At 33.2% G+C, this 24784-nt stretch overlaps 3 protein-coding genes and 1 long non-coding RNA gene across 5 annotated transcripts in view; 3 read left to right on the top strand and 1 right to left on the bottom strand.

The window, feature by feature from the left end:
• The window catches only part of LOC135835800 (uncharacterized), a 467845-nt gene that overhangs the window by 109508 nt on the left and 333553 nt on the right, over nt 1-24784 (top strand). The gene's annotated exons all lie outside the window — the stretch shown is intronic.
• On the top strand, nt 462-2151 carry spn-F (Protein spindle-F). The gene is made up of 4 exons (XM_065350203.1): nt 462-1093; nt 1170-1261; nt 1328-1571; nt 1646-2151. Exons 1-4 carry the CDS (start codon nt 652-654, stop codon nt 1984-1986), a joined length of 1119 nt encoding a protein of 372 aa, XP_065206275.1. The 5' UTR covers nt 462-651; the 3' UTR covers nt 1987-2151.
• On the bottom strand, nt 2307-3563 carry mRpL32 (mitochondrial ribosomal protein L32). Its single transcript, XM_065350205.1, has 4 exons — nt 3329-3563; nt 2999-3238; nt 2787-2929; nt 2307-2481 (listed from the first exon to the last, which is right to left on the bottom strand). Exons 1-4 carry the CDS (start codon nt 3420-3422, stop codon nt 2362-2364), a joined length of 597 nt encoding a protein of 198 aa, XP_065206277.1. The 5' UTR covers nt 3423-3563; the 3' UTR covers nt 2307-2361.
• qless (decaprenyl diphosphate synthase subunit 1 qless) overlaps nt 3925-24784 on the top strand; it is a 67131-nt gene continuing 46271 nt past the window's right edge. The window contains exon 1 of the mRNA XM_065350202.1: nt 3925-4174. Within this exon, the coding sequence (XP_065206274.1) occupies nt 4013-4174 (162 nt within the window). The 5' untranslated portion in view covers nt 3925-4012. The remainder of the gene's footprint in view (nt 4175-24784) is intronic.

Below are 24784 nucleotides of genomic sequence, written 5' to 3'. Positions count from 1 at the left end.
AGTTTTCTCGTGGTTTTTTTTTTCGTTGTGGTTGTGGGTTTCCATTTTCCTTTCTATTCACCTCATTTTAAAAAATTTGAAAAGCTGAAGCTGAGGAAGTTTGGGGGTTTTTGAAAACAAAGCTAAAGCCAAAAGTTTCATCTTTCAGTTTTCCATCCGTGGAAATAACGCCCGACATTTTTGTCGATTCAAATTTATTGTTGGAAAACCATTGAACGTCTTTCAATGTCTTTGAACTTTGAAGATTTATAAACAAATAAATAATTATTATTTAAAAGTAAACGTCTAAACGATATCATTTTGTTCATTTTTTTATTTAAATAAAACAAAAACATAATGAAAATAAATTAAAATTTAAAATGCCATTTTGTGAAATTCATTCAACGCTTCAAATGGCGATAATGAGAACTACTTTACAAAAAGTGAAATAAAAATTGGGTTTGAAAAAGTTCCTGGAGGTTTGACTTGTTTTTCTCCGAACTTTCATGTTATCGGTTTTGAACTTTGATCAATTTCAATTTGATCGTTTCGTTTCGTTTCTAATTAAACTTGTGTACAGGAAATGAAAGATAAATTCATTTATTGAATAATGCACGAGTAAGCATATCGAGTTTCAATACGTGTACTTTTGAAAATAATCCAAAAGTGAGCATGTCGTCGTCCAGATCCATGTCTTCCTCGAACGAATCTAAAAAGTCTCACGAAGAACTAGCATCCAACTATGCATTGCAAGTTGCTCTACAAACGATGAAAGAACGATGTCAGCAATTGCAAGCACGATTATCGGTAGTCGAAGAAGAAAATCTACAACTGAAAATCGAAAAACAGAGGTATATCCGTCAGGAAAACAAAATCAATACGAATTTATGTGATATAGATAGATTGCAAGAACAAATCGCTCAGCTGAGCAGACAGAAGTCTCAACTGACCCATCACATTTACATGGTTGCGACTGAAAATAAGCATTTATGGACTAGACTATCGCTGTTGACCGAAGCAAATGAATCTTTGGGCACTCGGTTGAGTAAGATCTCCGTCGCGTTGAATAATCATACGAGTAAAAGTGAACAGCTCCTACAAGAAGTTAATCAAGGTAATGGTTATTGATTAATTATTCTGGTCGTTTGAATTCTTATAGAATTGAAATTAATGATAAGTCGTTATTACAGATATGGGTAATCAAAGCCTAGAAGAAATTTCGTTAAAGCTGATCAATAACTTCCAGCTAGAGAAGAATGAACTAGAGCAACAATATGCTGAGGTAAACAACCTGCCTGAGAATGCATTTCATAGAATTTAGAGCAATAATGTATGAATCTTCTTTTAGATGGTTGAACTGCATAGTTTCAAAGACTGTGATTTTACGTTAGCAAGCGGTGACGGCTGCGATAATAAATTGATAAATGAGGCTGATAATGGAATCGAAGATAGCGAAGAAGAAGTTTCCAATGAGATGCTTTCTGGTGACTTGAAACAGTGCCAGCAACAGCTTTCTAGGTTCTTGAACGCGATGAAAAATCAGAAAGAAAATTTGCAGAATACTATGAATCTTTTGAAAAAATTTTCAAATGGTAAACAATTCTGAAATTTGGGTTATTTGCTGCTGAATAACAATAGTTTCATTTTACGTGTTTATGTTTTGTAGGTGATGATCGGTGTCTTGTTTGTAAAAAGTATCTAGAAAATTCCAAAAAAGCGTATCGTGATGTTGAAGTAATGGCTTTGCCTTCAGAAATCATTGAAAAAGATTCTATCGACGAGGAAGTTAGAAATATCACCGAAAATTCCAAAATGCAAACGTGTTATTGTAAAATGAAGTCTGATCAGCGTATTTGCCCGATGTGCGGTTGTACATATTACAACACCGATAATATGGAGTTCATGGATGAATTTATCGAACACGTTAGAAGTCATTTTCCACAAATAGAAATCAAAACTGATGAATTCGATCAATTTTATCACGAACAGCCTCCTTCGGTGATGTAGTTTATTCACCAGAAGCTGTTTTTCAACTTTTAACTACCTATCTTATTGTTATGATTATGACCGTGTGTTCTCTTCTCTTTCTTGAAGCGTTCCATTTGAATTATTCAAAATTTGAGTGTACCCTTTTTTTTTATAAATACACGTGTATGTTACAATTTTTTTTTACTTTCGATTGTATTTTTTGAAAATTACCATATAGGTATGGTATGGATGTATTCTGTGTTGCCAGAACGCACTTCGCTAAATTTGGTATTATTGGGTAATCAAATTTACTAAACTTTTCAATGGCATATCGTGCATTGGAAATGAATAAAACAAGAGAAAAATCATAGATGTATTTGAAACTAAAAACAATAATAAAAACAAAAAACTTGACTATCCTAATTTATCAGGTTGAACGTCCGTTCGATCAGATATTGTTGCAGTACTTTTTTGTAATAGATTTCGGCTGAACCAAGCAGGTCGTTCCTTAGGCAATTCAACGATTCGTTTTCCCTGAAGTAAAAATGTAATTAATACGTGATATAGCTCAATAATAGTTAGGAGTGGTAACGGGGTAACGGTCTTTTTTAAGCATCAGATTTGCTCTAATAAGTACTCATAAGTTGCAGTGGGACGTAACGATTTGAAAACAACAGATGCGTTGTTTGCTTCTCTCGAAACACATCTTCAGTATTTCTAAATCGTAATAAATCCTATTTGCAACTTATTAGAATACATTTTTATAATTATTGTAAAAAACTCAAGACGGTGAATAAAAAATCGGGACCGTTACCCCCAAATATAAAGCGATAACTAACTTCCCAAAATTCCGGCGGCGTTGTTTCTTTTTCTCCTTCGTACAACACTACGACTTCTTGTTCAACTGGCGATAATCCCAAATCTTTCAGTATAGCTTCTTGCATTTCTTCAGTTTCTTTTTTAACCGTATTATAACAATTTTCTAACAAAATAAACGAATTAGTCTACTTGTTTTGGTAATCGAACGAAACATCTATTGAGAAATACTCACTACAAAGATGATTTCTTTCGTAATCGTGTCCACAATGCATGCACACCAATATATCAGTTTTAGGAATTATGGTTTTACAGTAACCCGACATGGCACCGAACATCCTTTTCTTTCTACGTTCGATAGTAAGTCGCTTCTTTGGAACACCCCATAAGAAACCGTCTTGCATAAATTCTTGAATTGAAAACTGCTTCGGAGCATGAGACGTTGCACCGCAACTTGATTCAATATAATTTAACGCTGACGATACATGTAAGAAAAAATGTGGAATTAGGAGATCAGCAATATGAACCATTAGATGGAATAAAAATGAAATAGTAAAACTTTTACCTGGTGAAGGTGGAAATTTGTTGCCAAAAAATAGTATACGTTCGATGTCATTTACCAAACACCTGAATGACTTCGATATTATTTCGGATAGCATGGTGTACAATTCAACTGAATATTATGATTTATAAGACGATCTACATTAAATTTAATTAGAAAATGAAAAAAGGCCGTGTTTTTCTGTTTTTGAAAAGTATTTTTGATAAGAATGAAACATCAAACTCGTGTTTTTTTTACCTACCTACTTAAAAGTTAAAAGTTGATAGTGGACTTTTTAAAATGTGATTTCGACCACACCTGCTTTGAAATTTTCAACAAATTCGCGAATTATTAAACACAATTTTTTTCAATAAAAATCCTTTATAATATTTTTTTAAGTGTATATTTTTTAAGATATTATTATTTGAAGTGTGTTTATTTAGAAGTTTCAATTTTTAATTGATTTAATTCGAATAAATTTCATTTTTTTATTGCATTCACTCTTCAGACGCAAACCACTGCTCAATCGATCAGCTGTGAGGCTGTGACGAAATTTGTTTTTGAGAGAAAATCTAGTTTCCATGCTTGGTAACACTGAAAAACTTCCCCTCCGAATCATTATCAGGCGGTATTTTATCTGAAGATATTTATTAGAAACTACAAAACTGGAAAGAAAATGTATCAACATGTTTAATTAAAACAGTGTAAATGATGGCGTGTTTGGGTTCGGGACGTGCGTGTATTCGCGGGTTTGAGAAATTTTGCCTGCTGACACAAAACACACAAATCAAGAAGAAATCAGCTTCATATCTACAATTTAAGCAAATTGGAATTCATCCTCTCGCAAGGACTTTCGTTCAAAATTGTCAGGTAAGACTTCAAAAATAATGATGAATTATTCGTCACGGATTTATTATATACTCTTTCAAGTGTACTTATAATTCCCAATTCCATCTTCGTTGTTTTCAAAATTAAAAAAAAAATCGAATGATGCAAACTTCGTCCTAAAATCGAATCGGTTGTGTAAAATCAAGTTAACCGTTTTCTGTTATCAGTGTGTTACCATGTGTTTGAAAGTCATTGATAACACATGACGTATTTCATTCACGTCGTTCAATCTTCGTTAAATTAACGCTGTATTTTTTAATTATTTCGTGTTACTTTGTATATTTTTACGTATCATCCTCTGACAAAATCTACTCTACATGTCCCGTATAAGTTATCGATTTAAACAGAATGTGCACCTTTCACGTTATCATTGTTCAAGGAGAAAAAGTACAAAATTGACACATTTGGTATAAGGGGTATCTTCTCGTAGCGTGAACTTAAATGAAGTAAACTTGTATTTTTTCAAATATTTTATCCTCTCGTGATATCCTCAAATGTATTTGAGAGCTCTCTTCGCTTACTATCACCTAAGATCTTCAGCTCAAAATTTTCCCACTTGTGCCTAGGAGTGTCATTTTTCATTTCGAACTTCCAATATTCATCCAAAAATTTGATATTTTCCCTTACGTCCGGTTTTCTCCCAATATTCGTATAATTTCAATCTCGAAGAAAAGAGAAACCGAGAAGAATAGGTATCAAAATACATCGTAACGATGACCTCGTTAAATGACCAGTTATAAACTATAGAACTCCTATAGTATCTACCATAGTAATTATTAATAATAATCACGCGTTTGTTGGCACGTCATACCTGATTCCAGTAGAAACCAACATTCCTTTTCGATACTTCATGGTGTTTCTGTTACCCTTCGATTCGAATGTAATACCATTTGAATGGCTCTTACGAGCAGATGATAAAGTAAAACCTACATTCCAAAGAAGGACACTAAACTTCACGTGAGACATGATTTTTTATGATTTGTTTATTTGGTCATGTTTCATAATAATTTCCATCAACTGCACATACAGCTGTTAATTTGCCATAAAAACAGTGAAATTCCTCGTCGCTTTGTGGCTACATAAATTTCGGCATAATGCGCATACTTTTCTCCAATTTGAATGCAGTTTTTACGCAGGAAATTATTTGTTTGCAAAAACCAAATGCAATTTGCGGTTTGCATTTTTCAAAAAGAAATACGAGATGACCAAAACCTTGACATTTATCTAATAATCAAACGATAATAAATACTTTGTCTAGTCGTTAATCGAGATTTTATTACCGGGCTCGTATTTCATTTAGTTCCCAGTTTTTCGATAACGATTTTTTACCACCGAAATAAAATTTTGAAGGACCCGTGTAATTGATATATTCATTTGTGATCAACTTTGCGATCAAGAAAACTCACGATGATCGTAAAAAATTCATTTATTCGTCATCACATATGCTAAAAAATAACTCTACTTCTGATTTCCTCGTGTTCGAACGTGTTCGTAAAACCAGAAACGATGGTAATAGAATTGGCGCGCAAATCTCATAGACACGTTGGCTATTGTTCGAATTTAAAAATCAAAATTATCGTACCATAAAATGAGTAATATTTGCTTGAAAAATTCCTGCATAGGTGGGCTGTGGGCTTCTCATGTGTATTTGGGTTATCATCATTATACATTTTCTTATATTAGCATTGATTTTATTAGCGTAGTCATTGAAAATCAAATTATCCGCTTGAAATTAATAATTCAATTCTGAATAGAGATTACTCGCCGGGAATCTTCTGTTAATTTTTTCAATCAAATTAATTGTTTTTTTATAGCTCGAAGTTCGTGTGTTTGACGAATGTATGTACTTGGTTATATTGAAATCAAAAGGCTATAAAACAATTTTGGTTAAAGTGAGGGAATAAAATTGCGATTTTTGGCTGCAATAATTTGAGAAATTCTTTAGCTTGAGCCATAGCTTTATTAAATATTCAAGGTCAGACTTTTTATCTTCATTAAAAGTAGATTTACTACTACCTAGAACTGATCTTGACTTCTTAGAGAATGTATTTGGTTTTTAAATTTTATGTACCGTATGAAAAATAATAGATGAAATTCGGTTTTCTGATTGTGAATATATAATTCATCGACTGAGAACAAGTATGACGTAGGAATTCCGATCATCATCGCATAGGTCTTTTTTTGTGTGAAAATAATACTTTATGTCATCCAGTTTTCTTGAAAAAAAAAACAAAAAAAACGGGTGCACTAGCAGCAATTAATTCAGATGTAAAATTTCTTAAAAGATTAGACTTGATACATATATAAATTCTACTTCAATGCAAGCTGCAAATGGCATATTTCAGAAGTTGGTCATTTTTCCCAAAATTTTAGTATTTTTCGTCATTTTTTTCAAGTTTTCAAAGCTTAGACAAAATATTATAAAATCATATGTAGGTACTTAGGCACGCAGAATTTTCGAAATTGATCCAGTTTTTTTCAAAGTTTTTGAAAGTGCGACTTCTTGATATTGAAATATCAGAAACTGGTGATTTTTTCAAGTTTTTAAAAATATGGCGTAATTTCAAGAATACATCGTGATTTTTTCAAGTAGTCACATTATTTTAAAATCAGACACCTATACCTAAAATATTGGATATTCATCAAATTTTTTAAAAAATTGATGACAATTTTCCTATTTTTGAATTGAGATGTCAGAAATTGGTCAATAGTTCTTGAAAACCAACTCTGTTTCTAAAAGTTGATCAATTTTTTCCAAGTTTTCGAAAATTTGACATAAGGGTAGAGGCACCAAATATGGATCACTTTTTTTTGGAGGGTTGCCACTTGAAAACTATAGGGGCTAGAAACCTCCACAAAGGCTTAAAATGAAGTTCCATCCTGCCACTTACACTGTACAAAACGTCAGTGGTGAAGGTCAACTTTAAATATGTTTTTTTATTGTTGATTGTTGAGTGTCAAAATGACAGTTCGAAATTTTGGACCCCTAATATGGACCACCTATAACATTTTACAATAAACATACTTTCACATTTTTTAAAACGTCATATTTATCTGTAGAAATGAACAAAAAAAACGTATTCTAAGCTGTGCAGGTTAATTTTGAATATTTTTTCAAATTGTTGAATGATGAGTGTCATAATAACAGTTCAAAATTTTGGACGCCTAATATGGACCACCTAAAGAATTTCAAAATAAACATCATATTTATTTGTAGAAATGAGCAAAAAAAAGTATTTCAATCATTTCCATTTTCAGCGGCTGTAAGAAATGATGAAAATGAGTAAAAAAAATCAATATCACTGGTGGTCCATATTAGCGCACCCCATTAAAAAAAACTTTGCACCAAAAATTTCTGTTCATACCCTCATTTTTAGCAAAAACTGATCACTCCAGCAGAAACTACGTCCTTTTTTGATATTATAAACGTCAATAACATTCAGAAAATTACACCACATAAATATTTTAATAAAAGTTGAAAAACACACTAAAAAATTTTTTAGTGCACGGAAAAAACGGAATTGTATTTTTTACCATTTAAGTGGTAAATTTTACAACAATTGTGGTAATTTTTAACACAAAAATAGTACTTTTTACCATATTTCATAGTAACTAACAGATACTACGATTCGGAATTGTATTTTTTACTATTTTTAGAAGTAAAAAATACTATGTAGTAGAATTTACCAACTCTGTAGTTAAAAGTGCAATGTAAAGTAGTAGATAATGCTAGGAATGTGGTAAATTCTACTATGAATGAAGTGCATATTACTACTGAAATATTAAATTTAACCATGAATATGGTAATTATTACTACTGACTTTTGTAAAAGGTATAAAGTACTATTCTTCAAAGTAATTTCTATTATTAAGATGGTAAAATTTACCATTTATGTGGTAATTTTCATGAGGTGAAAAACTGAAAACATTGAAAAATGTGATTTCAGTTATTTGACTCATGTTGTTTAAAACTATAAAAACTACTGTTCATTTTTTAAACTCAATTCAACTACTTATTTAGTGTCTTTTATATCAATGTTTGTGCATCGTTTTGTTCTAAGTAATGAAAAGTACCCTAATAGTGAATATGCATTTTTTCAAGTTGTTTGACTCGTGTTGTTTAAAAGCTACTATTGAGTTATTTGATGTGTGTTGTTTAAAAGATATTGTAAGTACCTATTACTTACACATTTACTCTTATATCAATGCGTGTTTGTGTAATATGGTTAGTATGCGCAAGTGATAGGTTACCATACATACTCTCTAAACTTGAAACAGTCAAATTTCACTGCCTTAACAGCTAGTGGGATCTGACCACATTTTAGTAGTTTTTGACTGGATTTTCAGTAAATATTTACTGCTCATCAGTCAAATGTGAACTATTTACGGAATAATTAGTCAAAATTGAAGTATTTTTACTGTATCGAACAGTCATACGTGGTCAGCAGTAAAAATTTTTAAATAAGTAAGTAACTGATTTAAGAAGTACTTTTTTCACTGTTTATCCCAGTGACGACATTTTGCCCTCCTAACAGTGAAATTTGACTGTTTCAAAAAATCTATTTTCAATCTTTCGTTTAGTTCATCATCATATTGTACACCTAGTTAATCATAAATTGCTTTGTTGAGTGATGGTAAAAATTACAAAAAAAAACTAGTAACTGTGGAATGGTCTCAAAAATAGTAAAATTTACCATGAATATCGTAATAATTACCACATTCTTGGTAGAAATTACTACATGTAATAATAGTTACTTTTACAAAAAGAAATAGTAAAATATACTATAGTGTTAGTAATAATTACCAACACTATAGTATATTTTACTATTTCTTTTTGTAAAAGTAACTATTATTACATGTAGTAATTTCTACCAAGAATGTGGTAATTATTACGATATTCATGGTAAATTTTACTATTTTTGAGACCATTCCACAGTCACTAGTTTTTTTTTGTAATTTTTACTAGGAATATTTTTTTCCGTGTGTCTCAAAACAGTTTTTTGTAAATATCTCAGCGAGTTTTGACTTTACACTTCACAGTTGTAATTTTTGTCTCATTCGTTTTTTTGGTGAGAAATACATCGGAAAACATTTTTTCCCGACAGATTGCGCTAATTACCGACGAGAACGGGCGCTGGTCCATATTGCCGACTGGTCCATAATTGGTGCCCCTTACCCTTAACGTCAGAATTTTTTCCTCAAGTTTTCAAAACTCAGCGTCACATAATCAGTGTTAAATCAATTTTAGACAGACTCCCGGCACAAAAAACATACCCATGTCAAAATATGCAAGATACCTGCAGATTTTTCAGGGCTCTGTGCCAAATTCAAACATTCCAATTGAATTTTCACCGTCGCTTTCAGTTAGTTCAAGTCAAATTCTGTTAATAGAATACGTTTGACATTCCTTTCTGTTCACTACTCAAGTTTGTTGAATATTAATAAATTTGAACCTTGTGCAGAATTTATATCTTGAATCGGCTTACTCACTACTGTTTGTGTTTTGTCAAGGGTCGACTGTGAAGCGAATTCATTTGATTCTACAATCAGAAAAATTGTTCAAGATTTTGTCTTCCATGCTTTCTTAGATCATACCAACATTTCTCAGTGCCTCTCTATCAAATCAATAGAAATTTCAAATTCAGTTTTTTTGGTCATTTTTGGTCATTTTAACCCTGATTTTGATTACTTTCAACCTATCTTTGATCATTTTTGGCTACTTTTGGTCAGTTTTGATCATGTTTGGGTCACATTTTGCGACATTTTTTTGTCCATCATATTTGGCCATCTCTAAAAAAAAATTAAAAAAATAAAAAACAACTTTTTTGGCTACTTTTTGGTCATTATTTTTATATTTTGAACCTACCTCGGGCCACTTGAAAAAAAAAGAAAAGAAAAAACCAAGCTTGTGATAGTTTTTGATTACTCAATGATCAATGACGAACCAACGAATTAACAATTTCAAAACAAAAATTGGCAATCTTCTCGCAGAATAGGTTGCGTGTACTGGGTTCAATTCGTAAAGGTCTCGGTCGTTCAACTTGCTATATGGAAGCCGAAAGTTGCAGCAACAGCATTGCGTCGTGCACTGCGAAGACGTTTGCTGTGTAGCTCAGGAAGAGGGAGAAACGTTATGGTAAACATAGTGAGAGTGTTTGCCAGCGGCACCGCACCGCAACGGGACATAACACAAGCTTCGAAGTCGAAGACGTCAGGTGTTAAATGGTCAACGGACGATAACGACGCAAGGCGCAACGATGCTGCACTATTCGCCGTTAATAAGACGAACCAGAGTCGTCCTAGTCGCAGTTTTATTATTACCTATTAGTTTTTTTTTTAATTTTTTCAAATGATTGATATTTGCAACGGTGGTCGTAAATGGCGACTATGGAGTTATGGAGAAGAATCGTGATTGTGATAGTACTCGATGTTGACCTTGATAACAAGAAGGGAGCCGCTCCTTCATCCGGAGCTAGTTACATCTTTAGTAGGTCACTTTCCCCGTAGAAAGCTGCCTAGTGCCCGCCCAACGGCGAACGTTACCTTCTAACTCAAGGACATTCTTGTCGCAGCCCTCGAGCGACGAATGTTTGTCGCTAAATCGAATTTAAACAAAAAAGGGTGTTTAAATCTTATGAAAGATGAAATTTTTACGATGTTGTTTCTTCAAGGTGACCAAAATTATTATGTTCCAGTATTTCGCGTGAATCTAATAAATTACAATTTTTCGTCAAATTATAGACGTAGAATTATTTACAACGGGACTTGTATTGTATAACGATGCGTGAATGGTTGCGTACTTTGATCAGATAAGGGTTGAGCTCGATTGTGCGCATTTGATCATCAAGATGCATGGCGAGTATAAGATGTGATAAATTTTAAATACAACGTATTTTTATCGAGGGAGAAAGCGGAACTGAGCAGTGAAATGGAAGTCAAGGACTGAGATATGGTTTATAATGCAGTTTGGAGTATCGCGATGATGGCAATGTGCACTGATCGTACTTATCGTATTTCCTAATATTTTTAAATTATGTAAAAAGCTCTACAAAATGGGTAAAAATCGAGAAAGTAATTCATTTAGATATAGACGGTCTTGGAAAAAATTCCATTTCACGTGATCAAGTTGCCTGGAGTGTTAGGGCTACGAAAATTAAAATTGTGAGGAAAAAAACTCGTAAAACACGCCATTTCACGCGATTTATAAATTTACAATAAATCTAATAAATTAGGTAAGTTTTAATTCAACTCTTCCAATCTGAAAGAAAAAAATTACATCTTTCGAGTCAATTTTTCAAAATAATGAATAGACTGGCTTTTTTTTGTAATGCTTTTATCTTTATCAAAAAAAACTTGATTTTTTGTTTGAAAAAAAAAAGAAAAAAAAACTCGGCCGAAAAAAAGCATAAATGTCACTATTCGAATAAATTAATTTTTTCATCGAGTCGATGGCGTATGAATTTCCAAACTCGAGGATAAAATTGGATATATACTCGATGTAATAGGTCGTTGTGGGAATTTTAGGTTTTTCCTCGGGTTAACTTAATTCGTATTCAAGAGCACAGGTGTGCATCTGAAATCCGGATTCCAATCCAAATGGCAATGAGTCTCTTAAAAGTATAAAAATTCAAAACGCTTCGTATACTACCTACCTATCGAAACCCGCGACGATTTTTTTTTTTTAAACAGGGAATCGTGTATGTAAATTACTACCCATTTAAGTATTTGGTAGGTACATATAAGAGGATGCTGGCAGAAAATGTAATTTTAATGGAGAAAAGTCGACTTTTCTCAAGGCTAAGTCGCGTTTGCACATCAGAACCATCGGCGAGCTGCGAGTTCGATGAAAGACGATTTTTCAAGTACCTTTACAAAATTAATTTTCGGTATGTACGCGAAGACGATGCCGTTATTAGCGATCAACGTGGAATTGAATCGGTTAAGTTTTTAATTTTACTTTCTCCGTTTGACGAGGAAAAAAACAAATGTAATTTATTTTCTCCTGTTTTTTTCCTCTCTTTTTGTATTTGTAATTATGTTAATGCGATACGAAATACGCAATGGAAACACATTATGGTTCAATTTTTTACGTAATGTTCGATCGGCGCGATGTGATTTTTTTTTCTTAGTATTGATGGTATTTTGTCGCGGAGGAGATTTCGTCTGGTCAGAGGGCTTAGAGAGATTTTATGGGCTACAATCTATGATTTATAGAAGTAATCATCGAATTAAGCCAAAGTGATTTTTTTTCGCAGTTTTTTCGTGCTTTTAAAATCCGGTAGATTTCCATGAGAACTACTTTTAGTTCTTCACTAATTTATGGGTTATAAAAACCGATTAAAAAAGTTCTCCGATGAAAATCATCGGTTGAAAGGTTGAAATGTTGATCAGATGATGCACAAATCAGTTACCTAAATTACCTAAAAATACTTTCGTTAGTTTATATTTCTTAAAAATGGAGGCTGTGAAATTTTTAGAGGATTGATGCTCGTGAGATGCGGTTTTTCTGCTTGCTCAATGATCCTTTAGAATAATATTTTTGTCTTCTCAAGTATGGCCTTTGATTTGAATTTCGATGTAAAAGCTAAGAGATGCTGAGAAGTGAATTTGAGCGAGAATGTGTATCAAGTTTAAGCCAAAAAATTATTTCAATTGAAATTTTTCCCATGACTGAAGGTATTTTCAGTCTTTAATCTACTTATATTATTTGAAAATCTTTTCGGAAATTTGAAAAAAGATGAAATTTTGAAACCCGAAACGTTCTTTGGAAGGAAACAGAAGGAGTTGAATATTGATAAAAAAATCTGAAATGTCCATCTCGTTCTTTTGTGGTTATTTTCTACAATTTTTCGTTAGGTTCTGTCAACTTTTGAAAAAAAGTAATTGAAATTTGACCCTTCCTGAGTGCCTATTTATCGCAAATGAATCTTTACCATCTGATCCAACAGAATTTGAGCTCTCAGACTGAAAAAGACCGCATCTACACCTCAGAATCAAATTTTGAACTACCATAGTCAATTTTTCAATTTTTGGAGAATTTTCTGAAAACTGATTTGTGAGGTAAAGTTGACTCCTCGAATCGATTGTCCATTATTTTCGAGCCTATCTAGAACCTTCAGATTATTTGAATTGCTTCAAAGGAGCTTTAATCAACTTCGAGAGCTGAATATTAAATCCCACGAGTCGACAAAAAAGGTACCTAAATTGCAAATTACGCAGGTGATGAAGTGAGATGTGAGTCTTTTTGCAAGTTCAAAATTTGATGTTCAAATGGAAAAAAAAATCAAGCTCGTCTATTTCTAGAGCAAATTACTCGACATTTCAATCACTTTCGAATTGATCTGGAGACTTTTCCCTCGCCTCCTAGAAATTTATTGAGTGTTCTGGAAAAAAACGTGACTTTTTCCCGAGGCTCCAGATCGACTTGAAAGTAATTGCATTAGATTCATGAGGGAGGGGTTTTTTTTTTTTTAGAATTTACTCTTTATGAAAAATCAACGTCATTGAAGTGACTATTTTCATCATTTTCAAAATTTCCCCAAAAATCAAATGGTCAACTTTGGTAGCTCAAAATGTCTCGATAGCTCAAATTATTATTGCATTCAAATTTTAGTTCATCATCAATAGGCTCGATTTGGAAACGTTTAGATTCTTCATTTTTTACTCACCTTCAGCACCAGCACCTATAAGTACATCTAGGTATATTTTTTGTACTCAATTACTCATACGTTGCATAATTTGGAAAACGCAGAGGGCCATTGTAATTAACATATCGTTAATTGACTTTTAACACGTTGACATCTTCTTCATCCTTTTCTGGTCGCTTGTCGCTTATCAGTACGTTGTGAAATATTGGCTGGTCAATATTTGAAAATCGTTTCGCTAATTCGAACGTTAGTCTGAAAAAAATTCGTTACTGGGATCGCGTAATTTTTATATCAAGGTAAATATAATTAAAAAATTTACGCATTAACCGAATCAGCTATGCTGCTGCGGTAATTGTTAAGTGCTGGCTGGTATTTTTGTCGACCGACGGTTTTTTCTCTCTTTCTTTTATCAGATTTTGTAATCGAATATAAATTCACGTTTTTTTCCATCTCTCCGCCGCCGTTTTTCATGTGCGTATAAGTATATACAAGCACTGCACAGTGCACACAGAGAGAGATGTTGATGAATGAAAATACTCGTAAAACGGGGTTATTCGTGTAATGACCGTTATTAGATGAGTATAAGAATGGTACCGAACCGATTAAGGATAGGAAAAACTCGTGTTACGTAATTCCACACGTTGCGGTATCGAGTAATAATTGTCAGAATGTCACGTTCGTCAAATGATAAAGGTTTAATGAGAGGCAGCGTTTAGCAGTTGCACGGTGTGTGTACTTTGAGGTGAATCATTTTAGCTTTAATTAGAAAACACCTAAGGAATCGTCTTCTTTTCAAAGTTATTCGCGTGTATAGGAAATGTTCATTAGAGGATGTGGCCCTGGAAGGTGAAGATTGAAAGGTGTGAGTGGAATCCGTGAAATAGGTACAGAACTACGTGGTTGGTTGGATTGCGATATCAGATGTAGGTATGTACTTTCGAGGCGTTTGATAATAATTTTACATTAAATTATTTCCTTCAGTTTATTCAGGTAGTAGTTGGATGGGCCATTATTGGGGTAGGAGATCTTTAAAATAGGATAAATAAAAATGTTTCGATTTCACATACAGGTGTTTTTGAATTTTTTGAATAAAAATTATCAATAAATAAGACCGATTTTTTACTTTCCTTCCATCCCTGTCTATTGTAAAGTGTCTAAATACATCCTCCAAGTGATGAAAATGTTTAAAAGGTTCTGAATTTGACAAAATTGGGTTGAAAATAATTGCTTTCACGAAGATTTTTTTTAAAGGATCAACAAACTCCAACTTGATTTAGTTCAAGTTTTCACGCAGTAATGCAAAAAAAAGTATTCCCTTTTATTACAAAAAAATTAATCATCAATAACCAAGTATTTCGTGGAAAAATTGAGATGCATTGCTAATGTTCCATTGAAGAAAGCTACACATGTTATGTGGTGCTTATTGGAAGGCGTTAAAATCGCAATGCTTCGGTGTTCAGCATTTTAAATTTATTACATCATTCAATCTTAGCTTATGAGAAAAAACGTTCACCTTCATCTATGCATATTAATTATGATGCATTTTATTGAGATAAATATTACGAAGATGAAAGCTTCTTTTTATGGCAATGCATCTCAAATTTTTAATGCTTCAGCGAAGCGAAATACATTATCCAGTTGAAAAAGTCGAGAAATAGCGAATGCATTTCCTCATGCAGTATGTACCCCACTTCCGTGAATGGTCCTTTTTTTCAGTGGAATTTGATTAGAAAGTCTGGCCCGATTACTCCCCCCCTCCTGAAATACGTGTAATTTTATTTAGAAATTGAAGGGGCTAGTATTTCAAAATACTCAAGACGAAAAATTGTGAGAGTGAATATTGGTATAACTTTTGTATACAAACAGTAAAAAAAGTCTTCTATTTTGAAAATTATAGGAGTTGAAGGCAATTGATGATCATTTATGAAATTCAAAAATCCAAGTTGAAAAAAATATTGGTAGGTATAAATTGTTTTTTTGAAGGGAGAGGGAGGGTCATTACCTATCAATTTTAATGCCAAAAATCTACGGTGTGACAGAAAAGTCTTGAAGGGTTGAAAACTTTTTTTAATCCAAAAATATGTTGAGATTTTTTTTCTCAAAAATTGGGTTCACACTTACAGGGTGTACCAAAAATCACAAAACGTAATTTTTTTAGGAAATGCATTCTCACTTATTATTTCATTTTTTGAAATGGAAAAAATTTAAAATTATAAACTAAGCTCTTTTTGCCTTCTTGGTATTTTTTCGCACTTTGTACTAATATACCCTTTCTTCGCGGGTGTAATAATCCTGCAATTATAAACACCCAAAAAAAAAATTTTTAAATACCTTTGTTAACCAAAAGTAGCTAAAAGTGAATGGAATGTGTCTTACAAACACAGAAACATGACAAGAGGCAAAATAAAATGCTCAGTTATCAATTATTTTTTGTGATACATTTTTCAAAAAATTTTAGGAACTGGTCTTGGAAATTTTCATGGAAACATGTTACTGAAATTTGTAATCAAAATTCAGAAATAAAAAACTGAAATAATTTGATTCTAGTTTTAGTTGAAATCTTATGTTTCAATTTTAAGTTTTAGTTCACAAAATTTTTTTGTCCGTTCAATTTTGATCGTTTTTTTAATTTATGAAAAATGAGTGAAATATGATCATGGAAGAGAAAAAATAACGCGACAAACCAACACAAAAATTTGTCAAAATTACATCTTTGTAAAGTTAAAATGGTATTGGGTATAGTTCTATCTCTAGTTTCAGCTTCAGTTCTTCGATCTTTTGAGATTACTGTCTCATTCATCTAGAAATGTGTTTGGAAAAATTTTCGTAATTTTTCATTTCTTTCTCATGAAGTGTCTGAATTCGTACCTCATTTTTTGGCTGGAAGAGGAGCTCCATATCATACTCGCATCATTTGTCGGGGATGGAATACAGGAGGAAAATTACTATAGAAGGGAGGGGGGAGATGAGACGAGGTGTATTATTAACAACTCTTCTCTCGTTGAAGATAAAAAATCTGAAGTACTCGTGTATTGTATGTACGTATTTTTTAATTTTCAAAATGGTATAAAATTGTATTTTATTTTTCTTTCGGTCTTCCACATCGTTCAATTCGCGAATCTTTAGAAAAATATCTCCATCTGAGATAATTTGATTCGTGGTACAAAAAAGGTGGGAAAAAAATTTCAATGAAAAGTGAATTTTCATTTCGACACTTTGTATACTATAAAATTCACTAGACCGGTAAGTGCGTCTCGATCACCAATACCTACTCGATAATGCAATTCGATACGACGACAATGCTCGATTTGCTGTACGTGTTTCACCGTCACTGTGTTTCATTTTCAACGACGATAAAAAGAGCGAAAAATTAACGGTGTAATTTACGTTGACATTCGATGATTCGAACATAAACTTGGCCAAGCTGAGATGAATTAATTGATAGAAGTGCTCGCAGCGCAGCGTACGTATTTAAGGATTCGCGAACCGAAACATCTGGGTCGATTTTACAGTATTTAAGATGGTCGTGATGTGGAGAGAAAATGTTCAGCCACCCGTTTTACTTTGAGATTACTTTCTATTGAAATTTTACTCACTTAATTCTTCGACTCAACGGACGCGTACCTACGCTGAGTCGGTTTTTTCTCAGACCTGTAGGTCTTGAAGGGCTCTGGTCCAAGTAACTACTCGTATAGTCAACCACGAGTATACTTTTTCAATATCCGAGATCTTTATGCAAAAAAAAAAGAAAATTGAGTGCATCTTTTATGGACCTGTAAGAGTAAAGTACATAATGCAGGCGGAAAATCGTAAACTTGTTTGGTCGACTCGTGTTTCCGATATAACTTATTGGAATCGTTAACAAAGGAAATTATTTAAAATTAACTCGTTTTTACGTAATATACTCGCAAGAAGTTGGAAAGTCTTTACACCCAAGATTATGGCATATTTCTGGTTCTCGAATCGAAAAAGTTATACTTTTTTTCACGAAGATGCGGACGAGTGATTCATATACCTATTATACGTGCAGTGGGCTAAATTTCTGCATCAGATACTCGCGGATTAAAAATTTGCAAATTAGAATCATCGCGTATAGTACAATGGACAATTAACGCGTCTGTAATGAACGCCTCGTGGTGATTTATGCGCCGCGCCAACGTCATATATTTGGTAACTTTCACATTATTGGTTGACGTAAAACGTGCATTAGCAATGGGATAAATTTCTTTTCGAACCAAGGAGACATCTTTATGTGTTCTGTGGTCATCGAATTGTTTACCTATGTTGTTGTATTACATAGATTGACAACCCGGTATTGCTATCAGTGTGGGCTATACATTTTTTTTCTCCTTAACCAATTGTCATCTTATCAGTTGTTTGTTATACGTGTTGCACGCGAACGATATAATTAAATTTGAACATCTCCTACGTCTTCTCAGAACACTATTAACATTTCGATCGAGTGAAATGTTTTATTGGCTGAGTGTATAGAAATACAGGGTGAAAGCTAAATATACGTTATCTGATTAGGTACTTACTGATGTTGTTTTAACACATTGAGATGGCAAATTGTGTGAAATTTTGCACTTGTATGTACTTCGGAGCGGATTTGATCCAAAAGTTGCACAAAAAAGATCAATTGTTGAATGAGGCCTCGAGAATGTGAAAATTGACGTCAAAAAATTGTATTCCAGTTTCAAATACTCGAACGAGCCAATCGTAAATATTCGAAGATTATGATTAAGAATGTGTACCTATAGGGTTTTTTATTTCCACAAAAATCGATTTTTCTTGTTACGAAAAAATTGAGGGGAGGGGAGAGGGGTCAGATTTTTTAATTTTTGGAAAAAACCAAGAGTCCTGTGAAAAAAATGAAGGAAAAATAGCACGTATAAAATTTCTCATTAGTACTGTGTGATTTGTCTTTTTTTTGAAGATTGTGTTTTTGAGATGACTTTAAGTACGTATTTTGAGTAAAATTCAGAAAATTCTACTTTCAGAATGAAAAATTTGAAGTTTTTTCAATTCTTTATTTTAAAACCTCGCTTTTTGGGGGAAAACCAAAACCCCTTTGAAAAAAATTAAGAGAGATGAAATTGTGAAGTGAAAATTTTTTCATTAATATGAGATCCTTTTCTTTCTGGAAGGCTCAGTTTTTGAGATAAAGGGATTTTTATGGTTCAGTTTTGTTTTGTTTTTTAAATAATTTTTTTCAAGTAACAAGAGAGGTGCCCCAGGTGACATGCACCGATTTCAATGATTCTGACACCATTGGATAGAGGACATCGAACATAGTCTACCACAAAATTTTCAGCTGCTGAAGTTGATATTTTAGGCTTCCGGCGTGATTTTTCGATTTTCACATGGCAATTTTGAAAAATTGGCCAAAGTAATCGGCGGAGGTCGCATACCGAAACCTCCCATATTATTTGGGCATTTTAATACATATGATGAGACTAGCCCATGGTGAAATTTTCAGCTGCTGAAGTTGATATTTCAGGCTTCCAGGGTGATTTTTCGAATTTTACACTGCAATTTTGAAAAATTGACCAAAAATAGTCGGCGCAGGTCGCATACCGAAATCCTTAATATTATTTGGGCATTTCAATACATATGATAAGACTAGCCCACGGCGAAATTTTCAGCTGCTGAAAATTTGGAGTTGGGCTATGTTCGATGTCCTCTATCCAATGATGCCAGAATCGTTGAAATCGGTGAATGTCACCTGGGGCACCTCCCTTGTTAGATACCTACTTACATATTTTTAAGCAAAAGCCTGAAAGTTCAACTTGAATCGATGTCTTGAGATGAAGAATGTGAAATTTTCAATTTCTTCGTCACAAAAACCAATTTTTCTGGAGAATATTGCGGTGTTAGTTTTTCGTAGGAGGCTTTGATTTTGCGATATTTTAAGCAAAAATCTAACATCTTAACCTGAGATTTTTCTGAGGATTCTCAATGCTCATATCTTCTTAGGGGTGTGTTCTACGCGAAAATTAGCTTTTGGGTATACATTTCTTTAAATTGGAAAATGATTCGATCATCGATGAAAATGAGCTGAAAAAATCGAAGTTTACTAATTTTGCTAAAATTGCGATGTATGATGCATTTGGAGTTGATTTTAGTTTAGACATGAATTTCTGCCCGGCGGATCACGCCAAAAGAACAGGAATTCCCAAAGTAGTGTAATTCAATTTTTTTAATAGAAATCATAAAACATGAAGAAATTGACAAATTTGGTCTAAATTCAGGTCGATTCTCTCATGATGTACTATTTATGATTGGGAAAAAATGTCGATCAAAATTGGCGACTTTACACTGTAAAAATCGTGAAAAAATCAATTTTTATGCATCAGAAAGTCTTGCAACCTACCTACTTAGAAAATTCTGAGATGCCGATTTCACCCTTTTTGAAGTTGAGGGCTGAGATTGCGTTCTGAAAATATGGTCCTGGGGATTTTGGACTACGAAGACCAACTTCCACTGGTCAACTTCAAAATCCCAGAAAGAGCACTGAGAGAAATTTGTATGGTAATTTGTACAAAAAATATAGTAAACTGGTTCCATAGGGCAAATCTAGTACGAATTACTATACTCTTTGGTACTTTTTACTTCAAAGTCAAGTGAACAAAACTTCCTATAATGTAATGAAAACCTCCCATACCACAAGGCAACAATTACCAAACTGTATGGTAATAGTTACCATACAAGCTGGCAAGGAGAACAAAACTGAAATGTATTGATTCCTATACTCCGTGGTAAAACTTGCTGTTGCAGCACAGTTTGTTTTACCATGCAGTATGGTAATCTTTACACTACAATCAAGTTTGTAATACTACATTATATGGTAAACATTTATTACCTGACAGTATAGTAATTTCTACTTTTTTGTATGGTTTGATTTAAGTTTATTATGGTGATTTGTACTAGATCTGCTCTATGGAACCAGTTTACTATACTATTTTAGCATAATTTCTAATACTGTATAGTAGAAAACCTCCGAAACTTGACTTGAAATTATTTGTCACACTAAAAAAATAATTAAATAAAAAATACGCATTTTGACTATACCTACATCAGATACACTGTTGGGACTTGAAAAAATTAAAGGGTATCATTTGAACTGAATTGAAAATCATGCAAAAAAAATAAAAAACGTAGTTATAAAACAGAAAGGGATCACAATTCTTTAATTAATAGATTATATTAGGCAGATACAGACAATGAAAGCACAAAAATGAGTAATATTTTAACTAATGAAATTTATTAAGCCTGCATGCAACTGAAAATATGAATAAATTTGGCATGAAAAAACAAATATTGGTACCTATTTTGAATATTACCTTATTAAAAAATACTGAATCTAATTTGAAACGAGTAAATGATCTTCAAAATGTATCCGAGGTGGTCTTATGATTATACCTACATCACTTCATTTCACTTCACTTTCACTTCAGTTCTTTTCACAAAAAAAAAAAAAACACACACAAATTTTAAAAACACTTTACTTTTCAGTCACCAGCTTTTGTTCAAAAATTTTAAAAAGTCAAACTTTTGATCAAAAAATAAAACACTTCACATCATTTCACATCACTTCACGAGAAAAGCACAACATTTTTAATCACCACCTTTTGCTCAAAAACTTTTAATGTCACGTTTTCACAAAAAATTAGCCACTTTTGATTTGAAAAAATTAAAATTTTTGAAAATTTAGGGAAAATGTAAACATAAATTATAGCAAACTAGTAGTGGTCACATTTATACACGTTTACTTATTTCACAACTCTGAACTACTTGACCGTTATTTTTTAAAATTGGTATGAAAAACCGTTCTATCTTGAACATGAAACTCAATCTTTTACTAGACAGTATGGTAATATCTACCATACAGGACAGCAATATCAGTTTTTTTGTAATTCATGTATTGCTATACTTTATAGTAAATGTGAAAAACGTGTCAGAGGCTGGTTTATCTCCTATACCTATTGGAAGACCTACCACACAATATTGCAATTTTTACCATACAGTATTGGAAAATTTACAACTTGATTTGTTAATTTTTACAATATTTTCAAAGTGCTATACTTTTATAATATTTGGTACTATATGTATAGTAATTTGTGCTGCATTGTATAATAAGAATTACCACAATTTAGTAATGACTGCATGCCAAGTACTAAAATGTACTTAATTGTATGGTAAAACATACTATCCATTTCTTTCAGTGAGGGGGTAAAAAATAGTGCGAAAACATTGCATCTTTCGTCCTATTAGAGCCTGCGAAAACCAAGTTCAAGTCAATCTGATTAGCGATTAATCATGCCGATGGAAGACCTGATTTTCTGAGAGCCATTCAGTCTAGGATTTTTGGCAAGTCCACACCAAAATGGCATCCGTGTGTCCATTATCATTATAATTGCTTTGATGTTGCCAAAAAACGCGAATTTTTTGACTAGCTTATGGTTGCTTTTTCGCACATCCTCCCTTTGTCCTCACGTATTTTATTATAAATAAATATTACGCGAACTCGTTCAATGACGTATCGAAGAAATTTTTCACCTCAGGTGCATGGGGTTATACTCGGTTATATGTTTCGTGTGGTGTGTGATCATGAGCGTCGGAGTTGGAGTTCGCTGGCAGTGGCTGTAAACTTGTTTTATTAATGGATTTAAACGAAAATACAACGCGATGTCCAGCCGAACAATTTAAAGAGATTACATAACCGAAATACAAATTAAGGAGTAAGATAGGAGGACTAGCAAACATCGAAGTTGTCCTTCACCTTTCTTCGTGGCATTTTAACGTCGCGAGAAGCGCGATTCTGTTACGATATCGGTTATGTAATTTCTTTACAAGGATTGACCTCTCTCCGCGCGCGCGTGTATCATCATTTTCCTGAAACCATGTTAAGAATGTCGAGGACGCTTTCCCCCTCTTTCACTCTTCCTCCTCTGCAGCTGTTTCTTGTTCGGTCTGCCCGATGTTGTCGGTGTCGGTGGTCGGTGCGGTTCGGTGTCTATGAAAAGCAGCATCACTCTACAGTGAACGAGTATAGAAAATTCAACCACCGTGATCAAGTTCATCGGTTAATGGACCGCTGAGCTGGATCGCCATTGCTTTCGCGTCGCCGCCGCGCCGCCGTCGTATATCTACTCGACTAAGTACTCGTATTGCTCCCAGCCTCCGAATGCGCCCATTTGCATTGTAAACCTGTCAAGGGATGTCACATTCCGAAACGTCGCGCGCACTTTTTATGCATAGAGCAGAAGATGCAAGCGCATCGTAATGGTTTTCTTGGCGTCGGAATGTCTGAGTTATGGATTGGATGACTTCTTTCACGCGGTGATAAGAATCGGAGACTGGAGATGGAGTTTTTTCCCCATCTCATCAATGAATGCATTCTCTGGTGATTTAATCGTTGTTGAATCAGTTCTCGACTGTCGGTGTCTGATGCCTCCAGATGCATCTTGAAGAAGGCCTATTTCGTTATTTCATTTCATTTTGTTTTTTGCATTTTTGAAGCACTCGATGGCTCTTCAATTTTTTTTTTTTTTTGGAATTATCTGCGTATAGGCATCTGGAACCTTGCACTTTCCTTATGACTTTTTTTGAAACTTTTTTTTCATTTAAATTTGGAGGGGGAGCAAGGTTACTTTTTGGTAACTTTTGTTACTTTTTTCGTCATTTGATACTATAAGTAAGCATTTTGACCATTTGGTGATTTTTTTTAGAGTTGGTACCAAAATTTGAAGAAAAATTGTGAAAAAAGTAGAAAATTGGAAAATACTTACGAAAAGTTCAAAAATTCCCAAAAATTAAAAAACAATTTCCATTTATGGCAATTTAGTGCCAAGTTTTGATTGAAATTAAACTAATACTACTCATTAAAAAAGGTTCACAGAATGTATGTATATTAAAATTTTTTGATCAATTTGGGCTTCCGAAAATTTTAAATCTCGTATCATCATAATTTTATTCCTGAATCTTGAAATATTAAATTTTTTCTGAAGTGATGTAACTTTTCTGATTTTTGTAAAGTTTTGTAGAATTTATAGAGCGGGAAAATAACGTAAAAAAGTGACAGCAAAAAAGAAAAAATTGGCACATAAATCTTTTCTTTGGGAATGTGTTCAGATGAACCCCCTGAACTACCAAAAAAAAACGAACCTCCTAACCCTGGAGCTAATTTTTTTAGGGGGCTAAAACCGGTTCCGATTTACATTTTTTGCGATTTACTCCGAAAATATTGGGTTTACGAGAAAAACTACCATGACTAAAAATGTTCCCCTTCAAATTCTCGACAATTTGGTACTTCGCTCGATACTCATCCCTCAAGAGGGGTGTCTAAAAAAAGGCGTGGAAAGAGTAGGTGTTTCAAAAAAAGTCAGTCCAATAAATTAATCAAAGTTATCACTTAATATCATTCGTTTTCGCTTAAATTTTTTTTACAAAGTCTACTCACCCAACTATTAATCACACCAACATTGATTAAACGAATCTGGACATGCAATATATCGAATAGTATGTTTTCGAGGTCTCTGAATACGAATGTCAACTTATTTTCTGGGTCCAACTCCTCAAAGCCCCCCTGTGCCCCATCGAGTGATATATTGAATGGTATGTTTTCGAGGTCGCTGAGTACGAATATGAACTTATTTTTTGTGCCCCCCCATGCCCCTCTGTGCCCCAACAAAGGGGCCAAAATTTCAAAAAATCATCAAATAAGATATGGCTTTAGATATACTTGGTAAAAGTAGATTCCTCTTCCCCATTCTCTTCCCCTTCTATTTTAAAAACAAAAAAAAAAATGATAAAAATTATTTTGATGAGTATTGGGTACGACCAAAGAACTGATTTTAAAATATCTTCTTTTCACACAGATTTTGCAAAATCTGGATTGTGAATTCTGAGTATATATTTGTTTTTTTTTCAAAATCCAAAATCGA

Source organism: Planococcus citri, chromosome 2 (genome assembly GCF_950023065.1).
Source record: "Planococcus citri chromosome 2, ihPlaCitr1.1, whole genome shotgun sequence".
NCBI classification, from domain to species: domain Eukaryota; kingdom Metazoa; phylum Arthropoda; class Insecta; order Hemiptera; family Pseudococcidae; genus Planococcus; species Planococcus citri.
The sequence above is the reverse complement of the archived record's forward strand: the minus strand, read 5'-3'. Positions and strand labels throughout refer to the sequence as shown.